The sequence below is a fragment of the Notolepis coatsorum genome, assembly GCF_963971535.1.
Source record: "Notolepis coatsorum genome assembly, chromosome: 1".
Taxonomy (NCBI): Eukaryota; Metazoa; Chordata; class Actinopteri; order Aulopiformes; family Paralepididae; genus Notolepis; species Notolepis coatsorum.
In genome coordinates, this window is record NC_140165.1 from 106,288,670 (window position 1) to 106,308,128 (window position 19,459).

At 52.8% G+C, this 19,459-nt stretch overlaps 1 protein-coding gene across 1 annotated transcript in view; it reads right to left on the reverse strand.

Moving 5' to 3' along the window:
* afap1 (actin filament associated protein 1) overlaps nt 1-19,459 on the reverse strand; it is a 79,418-nt gene that overhangs the window by 28,681 nt on the left and 31,278 nt on the right. Inside the window, exons 5-6 of the mRNA XM_084318287.1 lie at nt 15,331-15,486; nt 12,489-12,700 (exon numbers count right to left, since the gene is read on the reverse strand). Of these exons, the coding sequence (XP_084174413.1) occupies nt 12,489-12,700; nt 15,331-15,486 (368 nt within the window). The remainder of the gene's footprint in view (nt 1-12,488; nt 12,701-15,330; nt 15,487-19,459) is intronic.

The window sequence follows — 19,459 nt, forward strand, 5'->3', positions numbered from 1 at the left end:
CAGCCACTTTGCCTTAAGGGACATCGAGTCAACAGTTGTCCTGCCCAGCCAAAAGACTAGGCTTGCTGGGACCCCGGGAGATCCTAGTTTTTCCTGTTCCCACACCCCTGCACCACCGAACCATCTGACGAGCGTTACCCTGGCCTGGGTGGACCAGCGGGTCATGGTGGGTGCACTCGTTGACTCGGAGGCTGATGAGAGCTTCCTGGATTTTCCTGGGCTTCCTGGACATTCCGCTTGAGAACCTCGAGAAGCCCTTGGAGGTCTTCGCGCTGGACGAGCGCCGCCTGGCCAACATCACTCAACGCACCTGTCCTGTCCTCCTCACCATTGATGGTAATCATGAGAGACTCCAGTTCTTTATTACCAAGTGCCCTCCAGTCCCAGTAGTTCTGGGTCATCCCTGGCTCGCTCAGCATCATGGGGTGGAGCCCCTCCTGTCATGCTCAGTGTTTTCAGGCTGCGTCCAGCGCGTCACCCCGGAGTTCCCCTAGTGTCCCGCCTCCAGACCTCTCTACTATCCCTCCTGAGTACCATGATCTCGGGAAGGTTTTCAGCAAGTCTCGGGCCCAGGCCCTTCCTCCTTATCGGCTTTATGACTGTGCAATCGACCTCCGCTCTGGGGCCTCCCTTCCCGGCAGCCGCCTTTACAGTCTGACCATCCCCGAGAAGGCAGCGATGGAGGAGTACATCTCCGAGTCCTTGTCAGCAGGCCTCATTCGGCCCTCGTCCTCCCCGGTTGCGGCTGGATTATTTTTTGTTAAGAAGGACGGAGGCCTCCGACCCTGCATTTACTATCGCCAACTTAACGATATCACTATCAAGAACAAGTATCCTCTTCCTCTCATGAACTCCACCCTCGAGCCCCTCACCCAGGCTACGGTCTTCACCAAACTGGATCTCCGGAGTGCCTACCATCTGGTCCGGAAACGAAAGGGTGACGAGTGGAAGACCGCCTCATTATGAGTACCTGGTAATGCCGTTCGGCCTCACGAACGCCCCGGCGGTATTCCAGGCGCTCATGAAAGACGTCCTTCGTGACATGCTCGATGAGTTTGTGGTGGTCTACCTCGACGACATTCTCATTTTCTCCAGGACTCTCGAGGAGCACGGCTCTTCGTTAAAGCGGAGAAGTGCCGTTTCCACTCCGATTCCATGATTACCTTGGCTTAATCGTGGAGAGCGGCCAGACCCGAGCCGACCCCCGCAAGATCCAGGCCGTGGTAGAGTGGCCGGAGACCTCTTCTCGGAAGGAGCTACAGAGCTTCCTCGGTTTTGCAAACTTTTACCGGAGGTTCATCCGGAACTACAGCCGAGTGGCGGAGCCACTTACCAAGCTGACCTCTCCCTCCCTTCCTTTCGACTGGTCTCCAGCGGCCTGCTCTGCGTTCCGTTCCCTCAAGAACAGATTCACCATCGCCCCGGTCTTACTCCACCCAGACCCCAAGAGGCAGTTCATGGTGAAGGTGGACGCCTCAGATACTGGACTAGGGGCTATCCTGTCTCATCGGTCAGCGACGGACCAGAAGGTCCATCCATGCGCCTTCTACTCTCGCCGGTTCCTTCCTGCTGAGAGGAACTACGACATAGGGAATCGGGAGCTGTTGGCAGTGGTAGCTGCCTTGGAGGAGTGGCGTCATTGGCTGGAAGGGGCAGAGGATCCATTTACCATTTGGACTGATCATAAGAACTTAACGTACATCCGCACATCCAAGCGCCTCAGCGGCTGGCAGGCACGGTGGGCCAGCTTCCTCAGTCGGTTTGACTTCTCGCTGACCTTCCGCCCTGGGTCCCGCAACATGAAGGCCGACTCCAAGGAGGATCCAACTACCGAGGATCCGACTCCCATTCTCCCTGAGGCCAGGGTGGTGGGAGTGGTTACCTGGGGCATCGATACCGTGGTCAAGCGTGTCTTACGTTTCCATCCTGCTCCAAGCAACGTACCTTTTCGTCATCTCTTCGTCCCCGACTCTGTCCGGTCCCGGGTTCTTCAATGGGGCCACACTAGCCGGTTTGCCTGCCACCCCGGCGTCCACCGCACCTTCTCCTTCCTGGCTCGTCGGTTCTGGTGGTCCACCATGAGGAACGACGTCAGGTCTGCGCCCGCAGCAAGGCCTCTCACCAAGCACCCGCCGGCCTGCTGCAGCCACTCCCCATTTCGAGCCGCCCTTGGTCCCATGTGGCGTTGGACTTCGTCTCTGGCCTTCCTCCCTCCCAGGGAAACAGTCATTCTAACAGTGGTGGATCGTTTCAGCAAGGGGGTCCATCTTGTGGCCCTTCCCAAGCTTCCATCTGCTCCCGAGACGGCGGACCTCCTGACGAGCCACGTGTTCCGCCTCCATGGGTTTCCCCAGGACGTCGTCTCAGACCAGGGGTCCCAGTTCACCTCCCAGGTATGGCAGGCTTTTTGTAAGGGATTGGGGGCCACAGCCTTTCCTCTGGTTATCACCCACAGACTAACCGGCAGACGGAGAGAATGAACCAGAGCGTGGAGTCTGCTCTCCGGTGTGTTGTTGCCAAGAAACCTGCATCCTGGAGCCGGTTCCTCCCCTGAGTCGAGTACACCATCAACTCCCTGGTCAGCTCCGCCACCGGCCTCTCGCCGTTCGAGGTATCTCTGGGCTACCAACCCCCTCTCTTCACAGCACAGGAGTCGGAAGTGGCAGTTCCCTCCATGCAGATTCATCTCGACCGGTGTCGTCATGTCTGGGAGATCACCAGGACTGCTCTGCTCCGGGCATCGGAGCGTGCCAGTCGGGGAGCTAACTGACGCCGGACCCCAGCGCCGGCATACCAACCAGGGCAGAGGGTGTGGCTATCCTCCAAGGATCTCCCACTTCAATCCACCGCCAAGAAGGTGAATCCCCGGTTCGTCTGTCCTTTTGAGATCCGGAAGGTGCTCAGCCCCACGGCGGTGAGTCTAAGGCTTCCAGCCTCCATGCAGATCCATCCTGTGTTTCATGTGTCCCGTATAAAACCTGTCTCTCTCAGTCCCCTGATGCCTCCTGCCCCAGATCCGCCTCCTCCCAAGATGGTGGATGGACACCCACAGTGGAGGGTTCGCCGGCTCATGGACATCCGACGCCGAGGACGGGGGTTCCAGTATCTGGTGGACTGGGAGGGATACGGTCCCGAGGAACGGAGCTGGGTCTCCCGCCAGCTCATCATGGACCCCGCCCTGATCACCGACTTCCATCGTTCCCAAGCCGAGGCCGGGCAGGTCGCCAGGTGGCTCCCGTGGAGGGGGGGGGGGGGGGGGGGGTACTGTGAGGGCTGGCCCAGCACTGCGTGCTTCTCAGCATCAATTAGCATCACACACCTGAGATGAATTCCAATCAGCTCGTCGGGAGGACTCATATACGCTGTCTGCAGATCACTAGTTGTCGGGTCGTCTTCTCACCACCATTCCTCTGCCGTGTACTCCTGTGGTCTCCTGTGCGAGACGTTATCGCTTCCCTGCCGTTCCATGGAGTTTTGCTGTTCACTCACTCTTCTTCCCCGTGGACCGGTGCCTTTGAATTGCCCTTCGACGTCGCTCCTGGTGAGTCTTAAATAAGACTAATTCCCCTGAACATTTATCCTCGTTAGTCCTGGACTCTGGGCTTTCGTTGGCCTTCGTGTGTTTCTCTAAATCCTTGAAGAAGTGTTTGATTTCTACATTACTGGACTCTGCCTTGGGCTATTGACATTTTACGTTCCTATTTTCCCCCTCAAGTGGAGTAGCATAATTCTGCAGAGCCGCAGAGCCCAACTATGCTAGCATAATTCTGCAGAGCCCCAGAGCCCAACTATGCTATTGCTCAAGTTACTGGACGCTGTTTCTTCTCCTATCCTGTTTTGTCCTTAAAGGAACAATGTCGCACATTTCTGTTGTACAAATAAATACGCCCTTTGTTTTTGGCTAACTCTGAATTACCTGTCTGTGTCGTGCTGTTGGGGTCGCATACATTACGCATAACATTACGGCCCGACCATGTCGACGACCCCAGCCGACACAGACAGTGTTAGAGCAGCCTTGGCAGGTCAGATCCAGCTGACGAACGCCCACACCCAACAGCTAGAGGCGGCTGCAGTTGCTGTGCAGGGCCTCCGGGCCCAGGTCCAGCCACTTTGCCTTAAGGGACATCGAGTCAACAGTTGTCCTGCCCAGCCAAAAGACTAGGCTTGCTGGGACCCCGGGAGATCCTAGTTTTTCCTGTTCCCACACCCCTGCACCACCGAACCATCTGACGAGCGTTACCCTGGCCTGGGTGGACCAGCGGGTCATGGTGGGTGCACTCGTTGACTCGGAGGCTGATGAGAGCTTCCTGGATTTTCCTGGGCTTCCTGGACATTCCGCTTGAGAACCTCGAGAAGCCCTTGGAGGTCTTCGCGCTGGACGAGCGCCGCCTGGCCAACATCACTCAACGCACCTGTCCTGTCCTCCTCACCATTGATGGTAATCATGAGAGACTCCAGTTCTTTATTACCAAGTGCCCTCCAGTCCCAGTAGTTCTGGGTCATCCCTGGCTCGCTCAGCATCATGGGGTGGAGCCCCTCCTGTCATGCTCAGTGTTTTCAGGCTGCGTCCAGCGCGTCACCCCGGAGTTCCCCTAGTGTCCCGCCTCCAGACCTCTCTACTATCCCTCCTGAGTACCATGATCTCGGGAAGGTTTTCAGCAAGTCTCGGGCCCAGGCCCTTCCTCCTTATCGGCTTTATGACTGTGCAATCGACCTCCGCTCTGGGGCCTCCCTTCCCGGCAGCCGCCTTTACAGTCTGACCATCCCCGAGAAGGCAGCGATGGAGGAGTACATCTCCGAGTCCTTGTCAGCAGGCCTCATTCGGCCCTCGTCCTCCCCGGTTGCGGCTGGATTATTTTTTGTTAAGAAGGACGGAGGCCTCCGACCCTGCATTTACTATCGCCAACTTAACGATATCACTATCAAGAACAAGTATCCTCTTCCTCTCATGAACTCCACCCTCGAGCCCCTCACCCAGGCTACGGTCTTCACCAAACTGGATCTCCGGAGTGCCTACCATCTGGTCCGGAAACGAAAGGGTGACGAGTGGAAGACCGCCTCATTATGAGTACCTGGTAATGCCGTTCGGCCTCACGAACGCCCCGGCGGTATTCCAGGCGCTCATGAAAGACGTCCTTCGTGACATGCTCGATGAGTTTGTGGTGGTCTACCTCGACGACATTCTCATTTTCTCCAGGACTCTCGAGGAGCACGGCTCTTCGTTAAAGCGGAGAAGTGCCGTTTCCACTCCGATTCCATGATTACCTTGGCTTAATCGTGGAGAGCGGCCAGACCCGAGCCGACCCCCGCAAGATCCAGGCCGTGGTAGAGTGGCCGGAGACCTCTTCTCGGAAGGAGCTACAGAGCTTCCTCGGTTTTGCAAACTTTTACCGGAGGTTCATCCGGAACTACAGCCGAGTGGCGGAGCCACTTACCAAGCTGACCTCTCCCTCCCTTCCTTTCGACTGGTCTCCAGCGGCCTGCTCTGCGTTCCGTTCCCTCAAGAACAGATTCACCATCGCCCCGGTCTTACTCCACCCAGACCCCAAGAGGCAGTTCATGGTGAAGGTGGACGCCTCAGATACTGGACTAGGGGCTATCCTGTCTCATCGGTCAGCGACGGACCAGAAGGTCCATCCATGCGCCTTCTACTCTCGCCGGTTCCTTCCTGCTGAGAGGAACTACGACATAGGGAATCGGGAGCTGTTGGCAGTGGTAGCTGCCTTGGAGGAGTGGCGTCATTGGCTGGAAGGGGCAGAGGATCCATTTACCATTTGGACTGATCATAAGAACTTAACGTACATCCGCACATCCAAGCGCCTCAGCGGCTGGCAGGCACGGTGGGCCAGCTTCCTCAGTCGGTTTGACTTCTCGCTGACCTTCCGCCCTGGGTCCCGCAACATGAAGGCCGACTCCAAGGAGGATCCAACTACCGAGGATCCGACTCCCATTCTCCCTGAGGCCAGGGTGGTGGGAGTGGTTACCTGGGGCATCGATACCGTGGTCAAGCGTGTCTTACGTTTCCATCCTGCTCCAAGCAACGTACCTTTTCGTCATCTCTTCGTCCCCGACTCTGTCCGGTCCCGGGTTCTTCAATGGGGCCACACTAGCCGGTTTGCCTGCCACCCCGGCGTCCACCGCACCTTCTCCTTCCTGGCTCGTCGGTTCTGGTGGTCCACCATGAGGAACGACGTCAGGTCTGCGCCCGCAGCAAGGCCTCTCACCAAGCACCCGCCGGCCTGCTGCAGCCACTCCCCATTTCGAGCCGCCCTTGGTCCCATGTGGCGTTGGACTTCGTCTCTGGCCTTCCTCCCTCCCAGGGAAACAGTCATTCTAACAGTGGTGGATCGTTTCAGCAAGGGGGTCCATCTTGTGGCCCTTCCCAAGCTTCCATCTGCTCCCGAGACGGCGGACCTCCTGACGAGCCACGTGTTCCGCCTCCATGGGTTTCCCCAGGACGTCGTCTCAGACCAGGGGTCCCAGTTCACCTCCCAGGTATGGCAGGCTTTTTGTAAGGGATTGGGGGCCACAGCCTTTCCTCTGGTTATCACCCACAGACTAACCGGCAGACGGAGAGAATGAACCAGAGCGTGGAGTCTGCTCTCCGGTGTGTTGTTGCCAAGAAACCTGCATCCTGGAGCCGGTTCCTCCCCTGAGTCGAGTACACCATCAACTCCCTGGTCAGCTCCGCCACCGGCCTCTCGCCGTTCGAGGTATCTCTGGGCTACCAACCCCCTCTCTTCACAGCACAGGAGTCGGAAGTGGCAGTTCCCTCCATGCAGATTCATCTCGACCGGTGTCGTCATGTCTGGGAGATCACCAGGACTGCTCTGCTCCGGGCATCGGAGCGTGCCAGTCGGGGAGCTAACTGACGCCGGACCCCAGCGCCGGCATACCAACCAGGGCAGAGGGTGTGGCTATCCTCCAAGGATCTCCCACTTCAATCCACCGCCAAGAAGGTGAATCCCCGGTTCGTCTGTCCTTTTGAGATCCGGAAGGTGCTCAGCCCCACGGCGGTGAGTCTAAGGCTTCCAGCCTCCATGCAGATCCATCCTGTGTTTCATGTGTCCCGTATAAAACCTGTCTCTCTCAGTCCCCTGATGCCTCCTGCCCCAGATCCGCCTCCTCCCAAGATGGTGGATGGACACCCACAGTGGAGGGTTCGCCGGCTCATGGACATCCGACGCCGAGGACGGGGGTTCCAGTATCTGGTGGACTGGGAGGGATACGGTCCCGAGGAACGGAGCTGGGTCTCCCGCCAGCTCATCATGGACCCCGCCCTGATCACCGACTTCCATCGTTCCCAAGCCGAGGCCGGGCAGGTCGCCAGGTGGCTCCCGTGGAGGGGGGGGGGGGGGGGGGGGGTACTGTGAGGGCTGGCCCAGCACTGCGTGCTTCTCAGCATCAATTAGCATCACACACCTGAGATGAATTCCAATCAGCTCGTCGGGAGGACTCATATACGCTGTCTGCAGATCACTAGTTGTCGGGTCGTCTTCTCACCACCATTCCTCTGCCGTGTACTCCTGTGGTCTCCTGTGCGAGACGTTATCGCTTCCCTGCCGTTCCATGGAGTTTTGCTGTTCACTCACTCTTCTTCCCCGTGGACCGGTGCCTTTGAATTGCCCTTCGACGTCGCTCCTGGTGAGTCTTAAATAAGACTAATTCCCCTGAACATTTATCCTCGTTAGTCCTGGACTCTGGGCTTTCGTTGGCCTTCGTGTGTTTCTCTAAATCCTTGAAGAAGTGTTTGATTTCTACATTACTGGACTCTGCCTTGGGCTATTGACATTTTACGTTCCTATTTTCCCCCTCAAGTGGAGTAGCATAATTCTGCAGAGCCGCAGAGCCCAACTATGCTAGCATAATTCTGCAGAGCCCCAGAGCCCAACTATGCTATTGCTCAAGTTACTGGACGCTGTTTCTTCTCCTATCCTGTTTTGTCCTTAAAGGAACAATGTCGCACATTTCTGTTGTACAAATAAATACGCCCTTTGTTTTTGGCTAACTCTGAATTACCTGTCTGTGTCGTGCTGTTGGGGTCGCATACATTACGCATAACATTACGGCCCGACCATGTCGACGACCCCAGCCGACACAGACAGTGTTAGAGCAGCCTTGGCAGGTCAGATCCAGCTGACGAACGCCCACACCCAACAGCTAGAGGCGGCTGCAGTTGCTGTGCAGGGCCTCCGGGCCCAGGTCCAGCCACTTTGCCTTAAGGGACATCGAGTCAACAGTTGTCCTGCCCAGCCAAAAGACTAGGCTTGCTGGGACCCCGGGAGATCCTAGTTTTTCCTGTTCCCACACCCCTGCACCACCGAACCATCTGACGAGCGTTACCCTGGCCTGGGTGGACCAGCGGGTCATGGTGGGTGCACTCGTTGACTCGGAGGCTGATGAGAGCTTCCTGGATTTTCCTGGGCTTCCTGGACATTCCGCTTGAGAACCTCGAGAAGCCCTTGGAGGTCTTCGCGCTGGACGAGCGCCGCCTGGCCAACATCACTCAACGCACCTGTCCTGTCCTCCTCACCATTGATGGTAATCATGAGAGACTCCAGTTCTTTATTACCAAGTGCCCTCCAGTCCCAGTAGTTCTGGGTCATCCCTGGCTCGCTCAGCATCATGGGGTGGAGCCCCTCCTGTCATGCTCAGTGTTTTCAGGCTGCGTCCAGCGCGTCACCCCGGAGTTCCCCTAGTGTCCCGCCTCCAGACCTCTCTACTATCCCTCCTGAGTACCATGATCTCGGGAAGGTTTTCAGCAAGTCTCGGGCCCAGGCCCTTCCTCCTTATCGGCTTTATGACTGTGCAATCGACCTCCGCTCTGGGGCCTCCCTTCCCGGCAGCCGCCTTTACAGTCTGACCATCCCCGAGAAGGCAGCGATGGAGGAGTACATCTCCGAGTCCTTGTCAGCAGGCCTCATTCGGCCCTCGTCCTCCCCGGTTGCGGCTGGATTATTTTTTGTTAAGAAGGACGGAGGCCTCCGACCCTGCATTTACTATCGCCAACTTAACGATATCACTATCAAGAACAAGTATCCTCTTCCTCTCATGAACTCCACCCTCGAGCCCCTCACCCAGGCTACGGTCTTCACCAAACTGGATCTCCGGAGTGCCTACCATCTGGTCCGGAAACGAAAGGGTGACGAGTGGAAGACCGCCTCATTATGAGTACCTGGTAATGCCGTTCGGCCTCACGAACGCCCCGGCGGTATTCCAGGCGCTCATGAAAGACGTCCTTCGTGACATGCTCGATGAGTTTGTGGTGGTCTACCTCGACGACATTCTCATTTTCTCCAGGACTCTCGAGGAGCACGGCTCTTCGTTAAAGCGGAGAAGTGCCGTTTCCACTCCGATTCCATGATTACCTTGGCTTAATCGTGGAGAGCGGCCAGACCCGAGCCGACCCCCGCAAGATCCAGGCCGTGGTAGAGTGGCCGGAGACCTCTTCTCGGAAGGAGCTACAGAGCTTCCTCGGTTTTGCAAACTTTTACCGGAGGTTCATCCGGAACTACAGCCGAGTGGCGGAGCCACTTACCAAGCTGACCTCTCCCTCCCTTCCTTTCGACTGGTCTCCAGCGGCCTGCTCTGCGTTCCGTTCCCTCAAGAACAGATTCACCATCGCCCCGGTCTTACTCCACCCAGACCCCAAGAGGCAGTTCATGGTGAAGGTGGACGCCTCAGATACTGGACTAGGGGCTATCCTGTCTCATCGGTCAGCGACGGACCAGAAGGTCCATCCATGCGCCTTCTACTCTCGCCGGTTCCTTCCTGCTGAGAGGAACTACGACATAGGGAATCGGGAGCTGTTGGCAGTGGTAGCTGCCTTGGAGGAGTGGCGTCATTGGCTGGAAGGGGCAGAGGATCCATTTACCATTTGGACTGATCATAAGAACTTAACGTACATCCGCACATCCAAGCGCCTCAGCGGCTGGCAGGCACGGTGGGCCAGCTTCCTCAGTCGGTTTGACTTCTCGCTGACCTTCCGCCCTGGGTCCCGCAACATGAAGGCCGACTCCAAGGAGGATCCAACTACCGAGGATCCGACTCCCATTCTCCCTGAGGCCAGGGTGGTGGGAGTGGTTACCTGGGGCATCGATACCGTGGTCAAGCGTGTCTTACGTTTCCATCCTGCTCCAAGCAACGTACCTTTTCGTCATCTCTTCGTCCCCGACTCTGTCCGGTCCCGGGTTCTTCAATGGGGCCACACTAGCCGGTTTGCCTGCCACCCCGGCGTCCACCGCACCTTCTCCTTCCTGGCTCGTCGGTTCTGGTGGTCCACCATGAGGAACGACGTCAGGTCTGCGCCCGCAGCAAGGCCTCTCACCAAGCACCCGCCGGCCTGCTGCAGCCACTCCCCATTTCGAGCCGCCCTTGGTCCCATGTGGCGTTGGACTTCGTCTCTGGCCTTCCTCCCTCCCAGGGAAACAGTCATTCTAACAGTGGTGGATCGTTTCAGCAAGGGGGTCCATCTTGTGGCCCTTCCCAAGCTTCCATCTGCTCCCGAGACGGCGGACCTCCTGACGAGCCACGTGTTCCGCCTCCATGGGTTTCCCCAGGACGTCGTCTCAGACCAGGGGTCCCAGTTCACCTCCCAGGTATGGCAGGCTTTTTGTAAGGGATTGGGGGCCACAGCCTTTCCTCTGGTTATCACCCACAGACTAACCGGCAGACGGAGAGAATGAACCAGAGCGTGGAGTCTGCTCTCCGGTGTGTTGTTGCCAAGAAACCTGCATCCTGGAGCCGGTTCCTCCCCTGAGTCGAGTACACCATCAACTCCCTGGTCAGCTCCGCCACCGGCCTCTCGCCGTTCGAGGTATCTCTGGGCTACCAACCCCCTCTCTTCACAGCACAGGAGTCGGAAGTGGCAGTTCCCTCCATGCAGATTCATCTCGACCGGTGTCGTCATGTCTGGGAGATCACCAGGACTGCTCTGCTCCGGGCATCGGAGCGTGCCAGTCGGGGAGCTAACTGACGCCGGACCCCAGCGCCGGCATACCAACCAGGGCAGAGGGTGTGGCTATCCTCCAAGGATCTCCCACTTCAATCCACCGCCAAGAAGGTGAATCCCCGGTTCGTCTGTCCTTTTGAGATCCGGAAGGTGCTCAGCCCCACGGCGGTGAGTCTAAGGCTTCCAGCCTCCATGCAGATCCATCCTGTGTTTCATGTGTCCCGTATAAAACCTGTCTCTCTCAGTCCCCTGATGCCTCCTGCCCCAGATCCGCCTCCTCCCAAGATGGTGGATGGACACCCACAGTGGAGGGTTCGCCGGCTCATGGACATCCGACGCCGAGGACGGGGGTTCCAGTATCTGGTGGACTGGGAGGGATACGGTCCCGAGGAACGGAGCTGGGTCTCCCGCCAGCTCATCATGGACCCCGCCCTGATCACCGACTTCCATCGTTCCCAAGCCGAGGCCGGGCAGGTCGCCAGGTGGCTCCCGTGGAGGGGGGGGGGTACTGTGAGGGCTGGCCCAGCACTGCGTGCTTCTCAGCATCAATTAGCATCACACACCTGAGATGAATTCCAATCAGCTCGTCGGGAGGACTCATATACGCTGTCTGCAGATCACTAGTTGTCGGGTCGTCTTCTCACCACCATTCCTCTGCCGTGTACTCCTGTGGTCTCCTGTGCAAGACGTTATCGCTTCCCTGCCGTTCCATGGAGTTTTGCTGTTCACTCACTCTTCTTCCCCATGGACCGGTGCCTTTGAATTGCCCTTCGACGTCGCTCCTGGTGAGTCTTAAATAAGACTAATTCCCCTGAACATTTATCCTCGTTAGTCCTGGACTCTGGGCTTTCGTTCACCTTCGTGTGTTTCTCTAAAATCTTGAAGAAGTGTTTGATTTCTACATTACTGGACTCTGCCTTGGGCTATTGACATTTTACGTTCCTATTTTTCCCCTCAAGTGGAGTAGCATAATTCTGCAGAGCCGCAGAGCCCAACTATGCTAGCATAATTCTGCAGAGCCGCAGAGCCCAACTATGCTATTGCTCAAGTTACTGGACGCTGTTTCTTCTCCTCTCCTGTTTTGTCCTTAAAGGAACATTGTTGCACATTTCTGTTGTACAAATAAATACGCCCTTTGTTTTTGGCTAACTCTGAATTACCTGTCTGTGTCGTGCTGTTGGGGTCGCATAACAGAATGGGTGTTGAGAGGAGGGGGGAGGTGGGGAGGAGAGGAGGGGAGTAGAGGAGAGGTGGGGAGGAGAGGAGAGGAGGGAAGAGGTGGGGAGGAGAGGAGGGGAGTATAGGAGGAGAGGTGGAGAGGAGAGGAGGGAAGAGGAGGGGAGGAGAGGAGAGGATGATTCACACACATGAACATTAATAAAACTGCTCAAGTGAGTCTTTGTGAAATTTAGCTTAGTGTTAGTTCATGCGGGACATGGAAGTCTATTCCCTGTGTAGCTCAATGGGCAGAGCATGACACTAAAACTGTCGGGGTTATGGGTTCAATTCCCTGTGTAGAGCATTCAGCACAGCGTACCTCCAGTACCGCCACCTCCTGGCCGTTGCGCAGCAGACGGAAGGCGAAGGGGTGTTTGTGGTCGAGGCCGGGGCTGACCTCACAGCCTCGGAGGGGCAGCGAGGCCATGTGGCTCTTCAGGTCGTCCCGGTCCTTGTGGAGCAGCAGCTGGTTGTCCCTCAGCCGGCACCAGCGCTCCCGCCAGCGGTTATTGGACAAGACGTTCAGGTAGCCTGTCGGAGCAGAAATGGCCCAATGAGGTGAGAGAGGGACGAGGTGATGCGGACAGAGGGGGGGATGGGGGGCAGGAGAGTCGGCAAACAAAGGTTAAATTTAAGACTTTGTTTAAGACAACTTTGAATATAATTGAATACCTACCCATACTGGCAAAGAAGTATGAAGGAAAATTACTATGAAAGAAGTAATTACATACAAATTATTGGGGGGGGGGGGGGGGGGGGGGGGGGGGCTGGTATTATCATACTTTTACTTTGCAGCCCGGACATTTCCCCCAAACACATTCAAACACATTCAAACGAGATACAGAGAAGTTATCGCATTATAGAAGTAACTTCCTATAGTACAGTGAAAAGAGGTTTGCATACAATCAGAGTGCAAATGTAATAGTAACGTGCAATATATCCAGTTGAATCACCTGTACATTGTATATTGATATTGCACTTTACTGTTACATTTGCACTCTGGTTGGATGCCAAACTTCTTTTCGTTGTACTGTACTTGTGCTGTATGATGACAATACATTTGAATCTAATCTAATCCAACCTAAACGTCCTAATCTAATACACTAATACATACATACACAAGACCTATCAAAATCATATTTAAGACCATTTTAAGAATCGTTAACCCTTTCACTGCCGCACTACCAAACGGTTAACCCTTTCTCTGCGACAATACACAGAAGGTTAACCCTTGCACTGCCACACTACAGCAGGTTAACCCTTGCACTGCCACACTACATAAGGTTAACCCTTTACGACCACACCCTTAACCCTTTAGTGTGATAGTAAAGGGTTAACCTTCTGTAGTGTGGCAGTGAAAGGGTTAAGGCACCACAGGAACCCTGTAGTGCAGGGGTCGGCAATAGGCGGCCCGCGGGCCGACATTGGCCCGCCAGCAATAATTTCTGGCCCGTCAGTTTATTTTGAGAATATGATATTTATTTTACGCGCAGGGAAATATTCACTCGTGACGCCAGAGTGTCTTTGTGAAGCTGTATCTATCCACCTACCGGTATTCATCATATCTATGTCTGTCACTATAGCCAATTGAAATGCTAGAAATGGTCACGTGGACTGGGAGAACCAATGGAATAGTCCCACCGGGCCACGTGTATATTGTATATTTCACTTCCGCGTTCGAGATGCGAGCGATTAACAAAATGTGTTAAAAAAACAAAACAAACGTCTTTGGATAGCTTCTTTGCAACGGGGAAATACCAACTGAGGAGCAAGAAGAGGAGCCTACGACCTCCAAGACACATAAAGCTTCTTTTAATAAACAGGAGTCATACTTAAAATACAGGTTTATCGCAACAGGTCGGTGATTCTTGCGTGCCGACGCCGAAGAGACAACAAAAGTCAAGCTGTTTAAATATCTCGTCGGAGAAAAGGGCAGAGAACTATGGACAACTCTGCCGAGTCCGTCGGCGAAGACAACAGTGACAACTATTATCAAGCAGTTTGACGAGTACTCTCTGCATAATATGTGGCGACAAGATAGCAAACGAGGCAATGATGACAACTGTGTTCAAGTTGGCAGATAAAGTAGCTGCATTCAACGCCAATCTGGAATTGGAGGGCGGCGAGTGGATATTTGACATGTTTCAAACATTAGCAGGGATTTTGGAGGACTGAACAAGCCCAGGGCAGTTATGGTGAGTCGTGTTTTCATGCATTCTGACCTGCTGTTCATGTGTTACTTATGCACCCGCCGCGGTGATCTGCAACAGCTGATCTGCTGTTCATGAATGAATGAATGAATGAAAACTTTATTTAACAGATTGCAGAATGGGTACCATACAGTACGGCTCAATACACTCAATTGTTAGGGGGTATGCAGACCAGAGAAAAACGTTTGTCTTGTTTACATCAGGGTCCCCCATTTGCGAGTGCATCGCTTATGCCTGTATTTTTTATTGTTGTGAAGCACTTTGAACTGCAACCTCTGTATGAAAAGTGCTATACAAATAAAGTTATTATTATTATTATTATTATTATTATTATTATTATTATTATTATTATTATTATTATTATTATTATTATTATTATTATTATTATTATTATTATTTATTATTATTATTATTATTATTATTATTATTATTATTATGTGTATGCATCCCGCCGCGGTGCTGCATTTTTCACTATCATTATATTAAATTAGCCATTGTTTTTCGTCCTGGCCCGCCATTCAATGGCTTGGGGGAAATTTGGCCCGCGGCCAGACCTAATTGCCGACCCCTGCTGTAGTGTGCAGTGATGCAGTGGTGGTACCACTCGGTACCACGCCGTCCTAGCAGTTCACTGAGCAGAAGTGCGCGCACGGATGTGCACGTGCGCGCACACAAAAATGCTTTCACAACTTTAACTCTACTGTCGCGCCATGTGCCAAGTACCCGGCACTTATCACCTAGTCTTTGCATAGCATAACAAAGAAAGAGAAGTGCAAGACCAAAATACAAGCCCTGTGGGGGCTTGAGCTGCTTGAGCTGGTCTGTGCACACGCGAGGGAACATGCATGCGCGTGCACGTGGCGTCCAGGCAGTTCTGATATTACGACTGCACCCCTGGTAGTGTGTGTCAGTGTGGTGAGAGTGCTGGTGCACAGGTAGGTAGCTGCTCACCGGAGGTGGGCACGTCCTCCTCCGCCGACGAGGTCTGCTCATCAGTCGATGGTTTCTTCTTCCCCCCCAGACCAATGATCTTAGTGATCTTCTTCCCCGCCCCCTTCCCCACCGTCGTGCTCTTCTGTTCTGACTTGGAGCTCTTCTTTCCTTTCCCTGATAAGAGAGAGCGAGAGAGAGAGAGAGAGAGAGAGAGAGAGAGAGAGAGAGAGAGAGAGAGAGAGAGAGAGAGATCATTATTATATGGGTGTACTTATATCTTGAGTAACCAGGTAATGATTTCTGGAAAGAGTTTTCTTGGTGCTTTGAGCCACAAGCAGAGTGCCATTGAGCTCTATTGTATTGGAGTGAAGGGGCAGACATCTCAAGTTCAAGTTTGTTTTTATTTGTCGCGTATAAAGTATACAATATACAATACAATATACAAACTAAGGTACAACCTAAGTACAATCTAAGTACAATGAAGTAAAAATGCAGACAATGAGGCACAAAATGCAGACTATGAGGTACAAAAAACGTTTTTAAGGCAAGGTGCAAAAGCAAATGAGGTATGAATGTAGTGCAAATCTCTTTAATAAATAGATCAATATAATGTGGTGTTAAAGTGTCTAAAGTGAGTGTTAAGGTGAGTGTTTGTTTAAAGTGAGTGTGTTCATGTGGATGTGTGTGCAGTGAGTGTAGATGGACGGGTTGATGTTACATAGTCATTGAGCATCCTGATGGCCTGGGGATGATGATGATGATGATGATGACTTGGATTTATATAGCGCTCTTCATGACACCCAGAGCGCTTACAGAGTCCATTATTCGTTCATACACAGTCATACCGGTCGGTGGTGGTAAGCTACAATTGCAGCCAGAGCTGCCCTGAGGCAGACTCACGGAAGTGTGGCAAATAATCATCGCCTACGGCCCCTCCGACCACCACCAACATTCATTCACATGCACACACATTCATACGAGGCAAGTATACGGTTAAGTGTCTTGCCCAAGGACACAACGGCAATGGGATGGACATGGGCTTGAGCGGGATTCGAACCACCAACCCTTCGATCATTGGACGACCCGCTCTACCCCTGAGCCAAAGCCGCCCCACAATAGAATAGGATAGAAGCTCCTTCTGAGTCTCTCTGTACTGGCCATGAGACTCCGGTAGTGCTTGCCTGACCGCAGCAGTGCAAAGAGGCAGTTGTTTGGGTGACTAGAGTCTTTGGTTATTCTCTTAGCCTTGGCCCTGCAGCGCTTGGTGTAAATGTCCTGGAGACTAGAGTGGGAAGCCCCCCTCCAATTGTACGTTTGGCTGATCGAGCCACTTTCTGCAGTCTGCTGTGGTCGTGTGCGGTGCTATTCCCAAACCAGGAGGTGATGTTGCCAGTCAGGATGCTCTCTATTGTACATGAGTAGAAGTTCTTAAGGATCTTCAGACTCACTTGGAACTTCCTTAGGCACCTGAGGAAGTAGAGGCGTTGTCGTGCCTTCTTGATAACACTGTCAATGTGTGTGGTCCATGTCAAGTCCTCGGATATGTGGACTCCGAGGTACTTAAAGCTGTTCACTCTCTCAAACGGTGTCCAGCCGATGCTGAGGGGGGCTGTAGTCCCTGACCCCCGACCTCCTGAAGTCCACAATCATCTCTTTAGTTTTGCTGACGTTCAGGGAGAGGCTGTTCTCCCGGCACCACAGCACCAGGTTCTCTACCTCTCCCAGGTTGGCCCTCTCGTCGTTTGCAGAGATCAGGCCCACCACAGCTGTGTCGTCAGCAAACTTGATGATTGTGTTGCGGTTGTGCTTTGCCACACAGTCATGTGTGTAAAGCAAGTAGAGGAGGGGGCTCAGAACACAGCCCTGGGGGGCACGTGTGTTGAGAGTGATGGATGAGGAGGTTCAGTTACCTGCTCTCACCACTTGGGGTCTTCCTGTCAGGAAGTCCAAGACCCACTGGCAGAGGTCGTAGTTCAAGCCCAGGTCTCTGAGCTTGACTACGAGCTTGGAGGGGACTATGGTAGATCTCCAAAACTATCTGGATGGATGGACAGTAAAGGAGGAAAATGTGTAGAATTTTGGATGAATTGCCCCTTTAACTTAATATGCAATTCTGAATATAAATATAGGGATATTTCACTCCACAATGGCTGTATTCCTGTGTATCAACCTGTATAACATTGAAGGCCATTATCTTTCTATCAACTGTATGTAGCCGTCTTGATATTAGGAGTAGAAAAATTATAAAATCACTCTTAGAAAGAGGTCATTCTCATCTGCATACAACTCAATGTGTATCTGAGGTTCAGTGTAGTGGCTGAATATGTGTCTACATGTGTGACTGTGTGTCTAATGTATTTCATTTGATTCCCTGTGGCAGGACTCTTAGGTTTCACTTCATCTAAAACATCCAGATGGATTGAGATGGAAAGTTTAAAGTGTCCCAGTTTGAAGAGGCATGACGCTGCATTCTCCATTAAAACACAATGATAGAGGCCTCAGCCAGTCTGTCTGTCTGTCTATCTATCTGTCTGTCTCTATCTGTCTGTCTGTCTCTTTGTCTGCCCGTCTCTCTGTCTGTATCTCTGTCTGTCTCTCTCTGTGTCTGTCTCTCTGTCTGTCTGTCCATCTAGATGGTGTTTAGATAGTGGTGGTCTGTGGTTGAGAGAGAGAGGGAGAGAGATTAGAGAGAGAGAGAGGGGGGAGGCAAACTCTGAAAAATACCAAAAGAAAAATGCCACAAACGTTATAAGAGTTTACACTACTGTGTATGCTTGTGTGTGTGTGCGTGTGTGCGTGTGTGTGCGTGTGTGTGTGTGTGTGTGTGTGTGTGTGTGTGTGTGTGTGTGTTGGCGTGCGCTGTGGCCATCTGCATATCCACGTCTCTTTGTTTCCATGTCATGAAAATGTCTTTATTTATATATTTGACACTTAAAGACGTGGGTCCAAGTGAAAGGCAGTGATTAACTGGAAAGAAAGATGTGTTAAAGGTGCAACCACAATTACCCTAATTCTAATTACACTAACCCTAATAACCCTAACCCAACCACATACAATTACGTGGAATAAGCCTGTAATTTGGTGGTTGAGTCTTTATCCAAAAGTATTCATTGTTACCACCTTGTGCACTATTGTATGGCTATGTACAATTGTCAGCAATTTCTGACATTCTCATCATTACACATTTGATTCTACTTCTTACAAACAGCTACATTTTCTCGTAGGCCCATCCTGTGCATCACACAGAGAACCACAAGCCCACAGGTTCAATCCCCTGCGAGAAACAATATTTCCATGCCAAAGTGTCCTTGAGGAAAGGCATTGGACATTATACCTTCTTTAAATCAATAATGGCTGACCCTGCACTCTGAGTCCTCATACATGAAATACATACAAAGAGGGTGTTAATGTCCACATGTATATTAATGTATGTGTGTCTCAGAGGGAGATATTAATGTCCACATGTATGTGTGTCTCAGAGAGCGATATTAATGTCCACATGTATGTGTCTCAGAAAGCGATATTAACACATTGGGTGCCAGCCATTACCCTTATCCTTGTAGCTAACGCGCCAGGTTTCCATAGCCTACTTTCACTGTGCGTCACTATGTTTGGAGAGCTATATCTACATTCTATATTATAGCTATGGAGACAATACTATGGTCACTTTATTCCGTCGAACATGCAAAAAAGAGATAATGTTTTCATGTATACGTTCGCGTGTTATCCTGTGGTGAATATTGTATAGTTTAGGAGTGATCCGGGCTAATTCCTGAAAAGCTGAGTTATAGGGCGCTACGTGAATTCTGCTATAAGCGTTGCCGTTTCTTGCCTGGACACGCTACTATTTCCAAATCAAATGTATATAATAGGTTATGTTTCATGGGCGGCTAGGTGGTGTAGTGGTCTAAGGCACTCGCCACCAGTGTGGAGACGCTAGGATTCGCGTGTTCGAATCCAGCTCTCCACATTGTTTTTCAGTTTGGCTGGTCGTCCGCAGTAATACACATTGGCCGTATTACGGGGAGGGAAAAACTGAAGGGTGGGGATCGAACGTTGTGAACAAGCGACTCCTACAAGTCGGTTGGTGCGCCTGCGCAGTAGAATCAGGAAGTGTCGGGGGCAGCGTGAGCCTCCCACGCGTTAC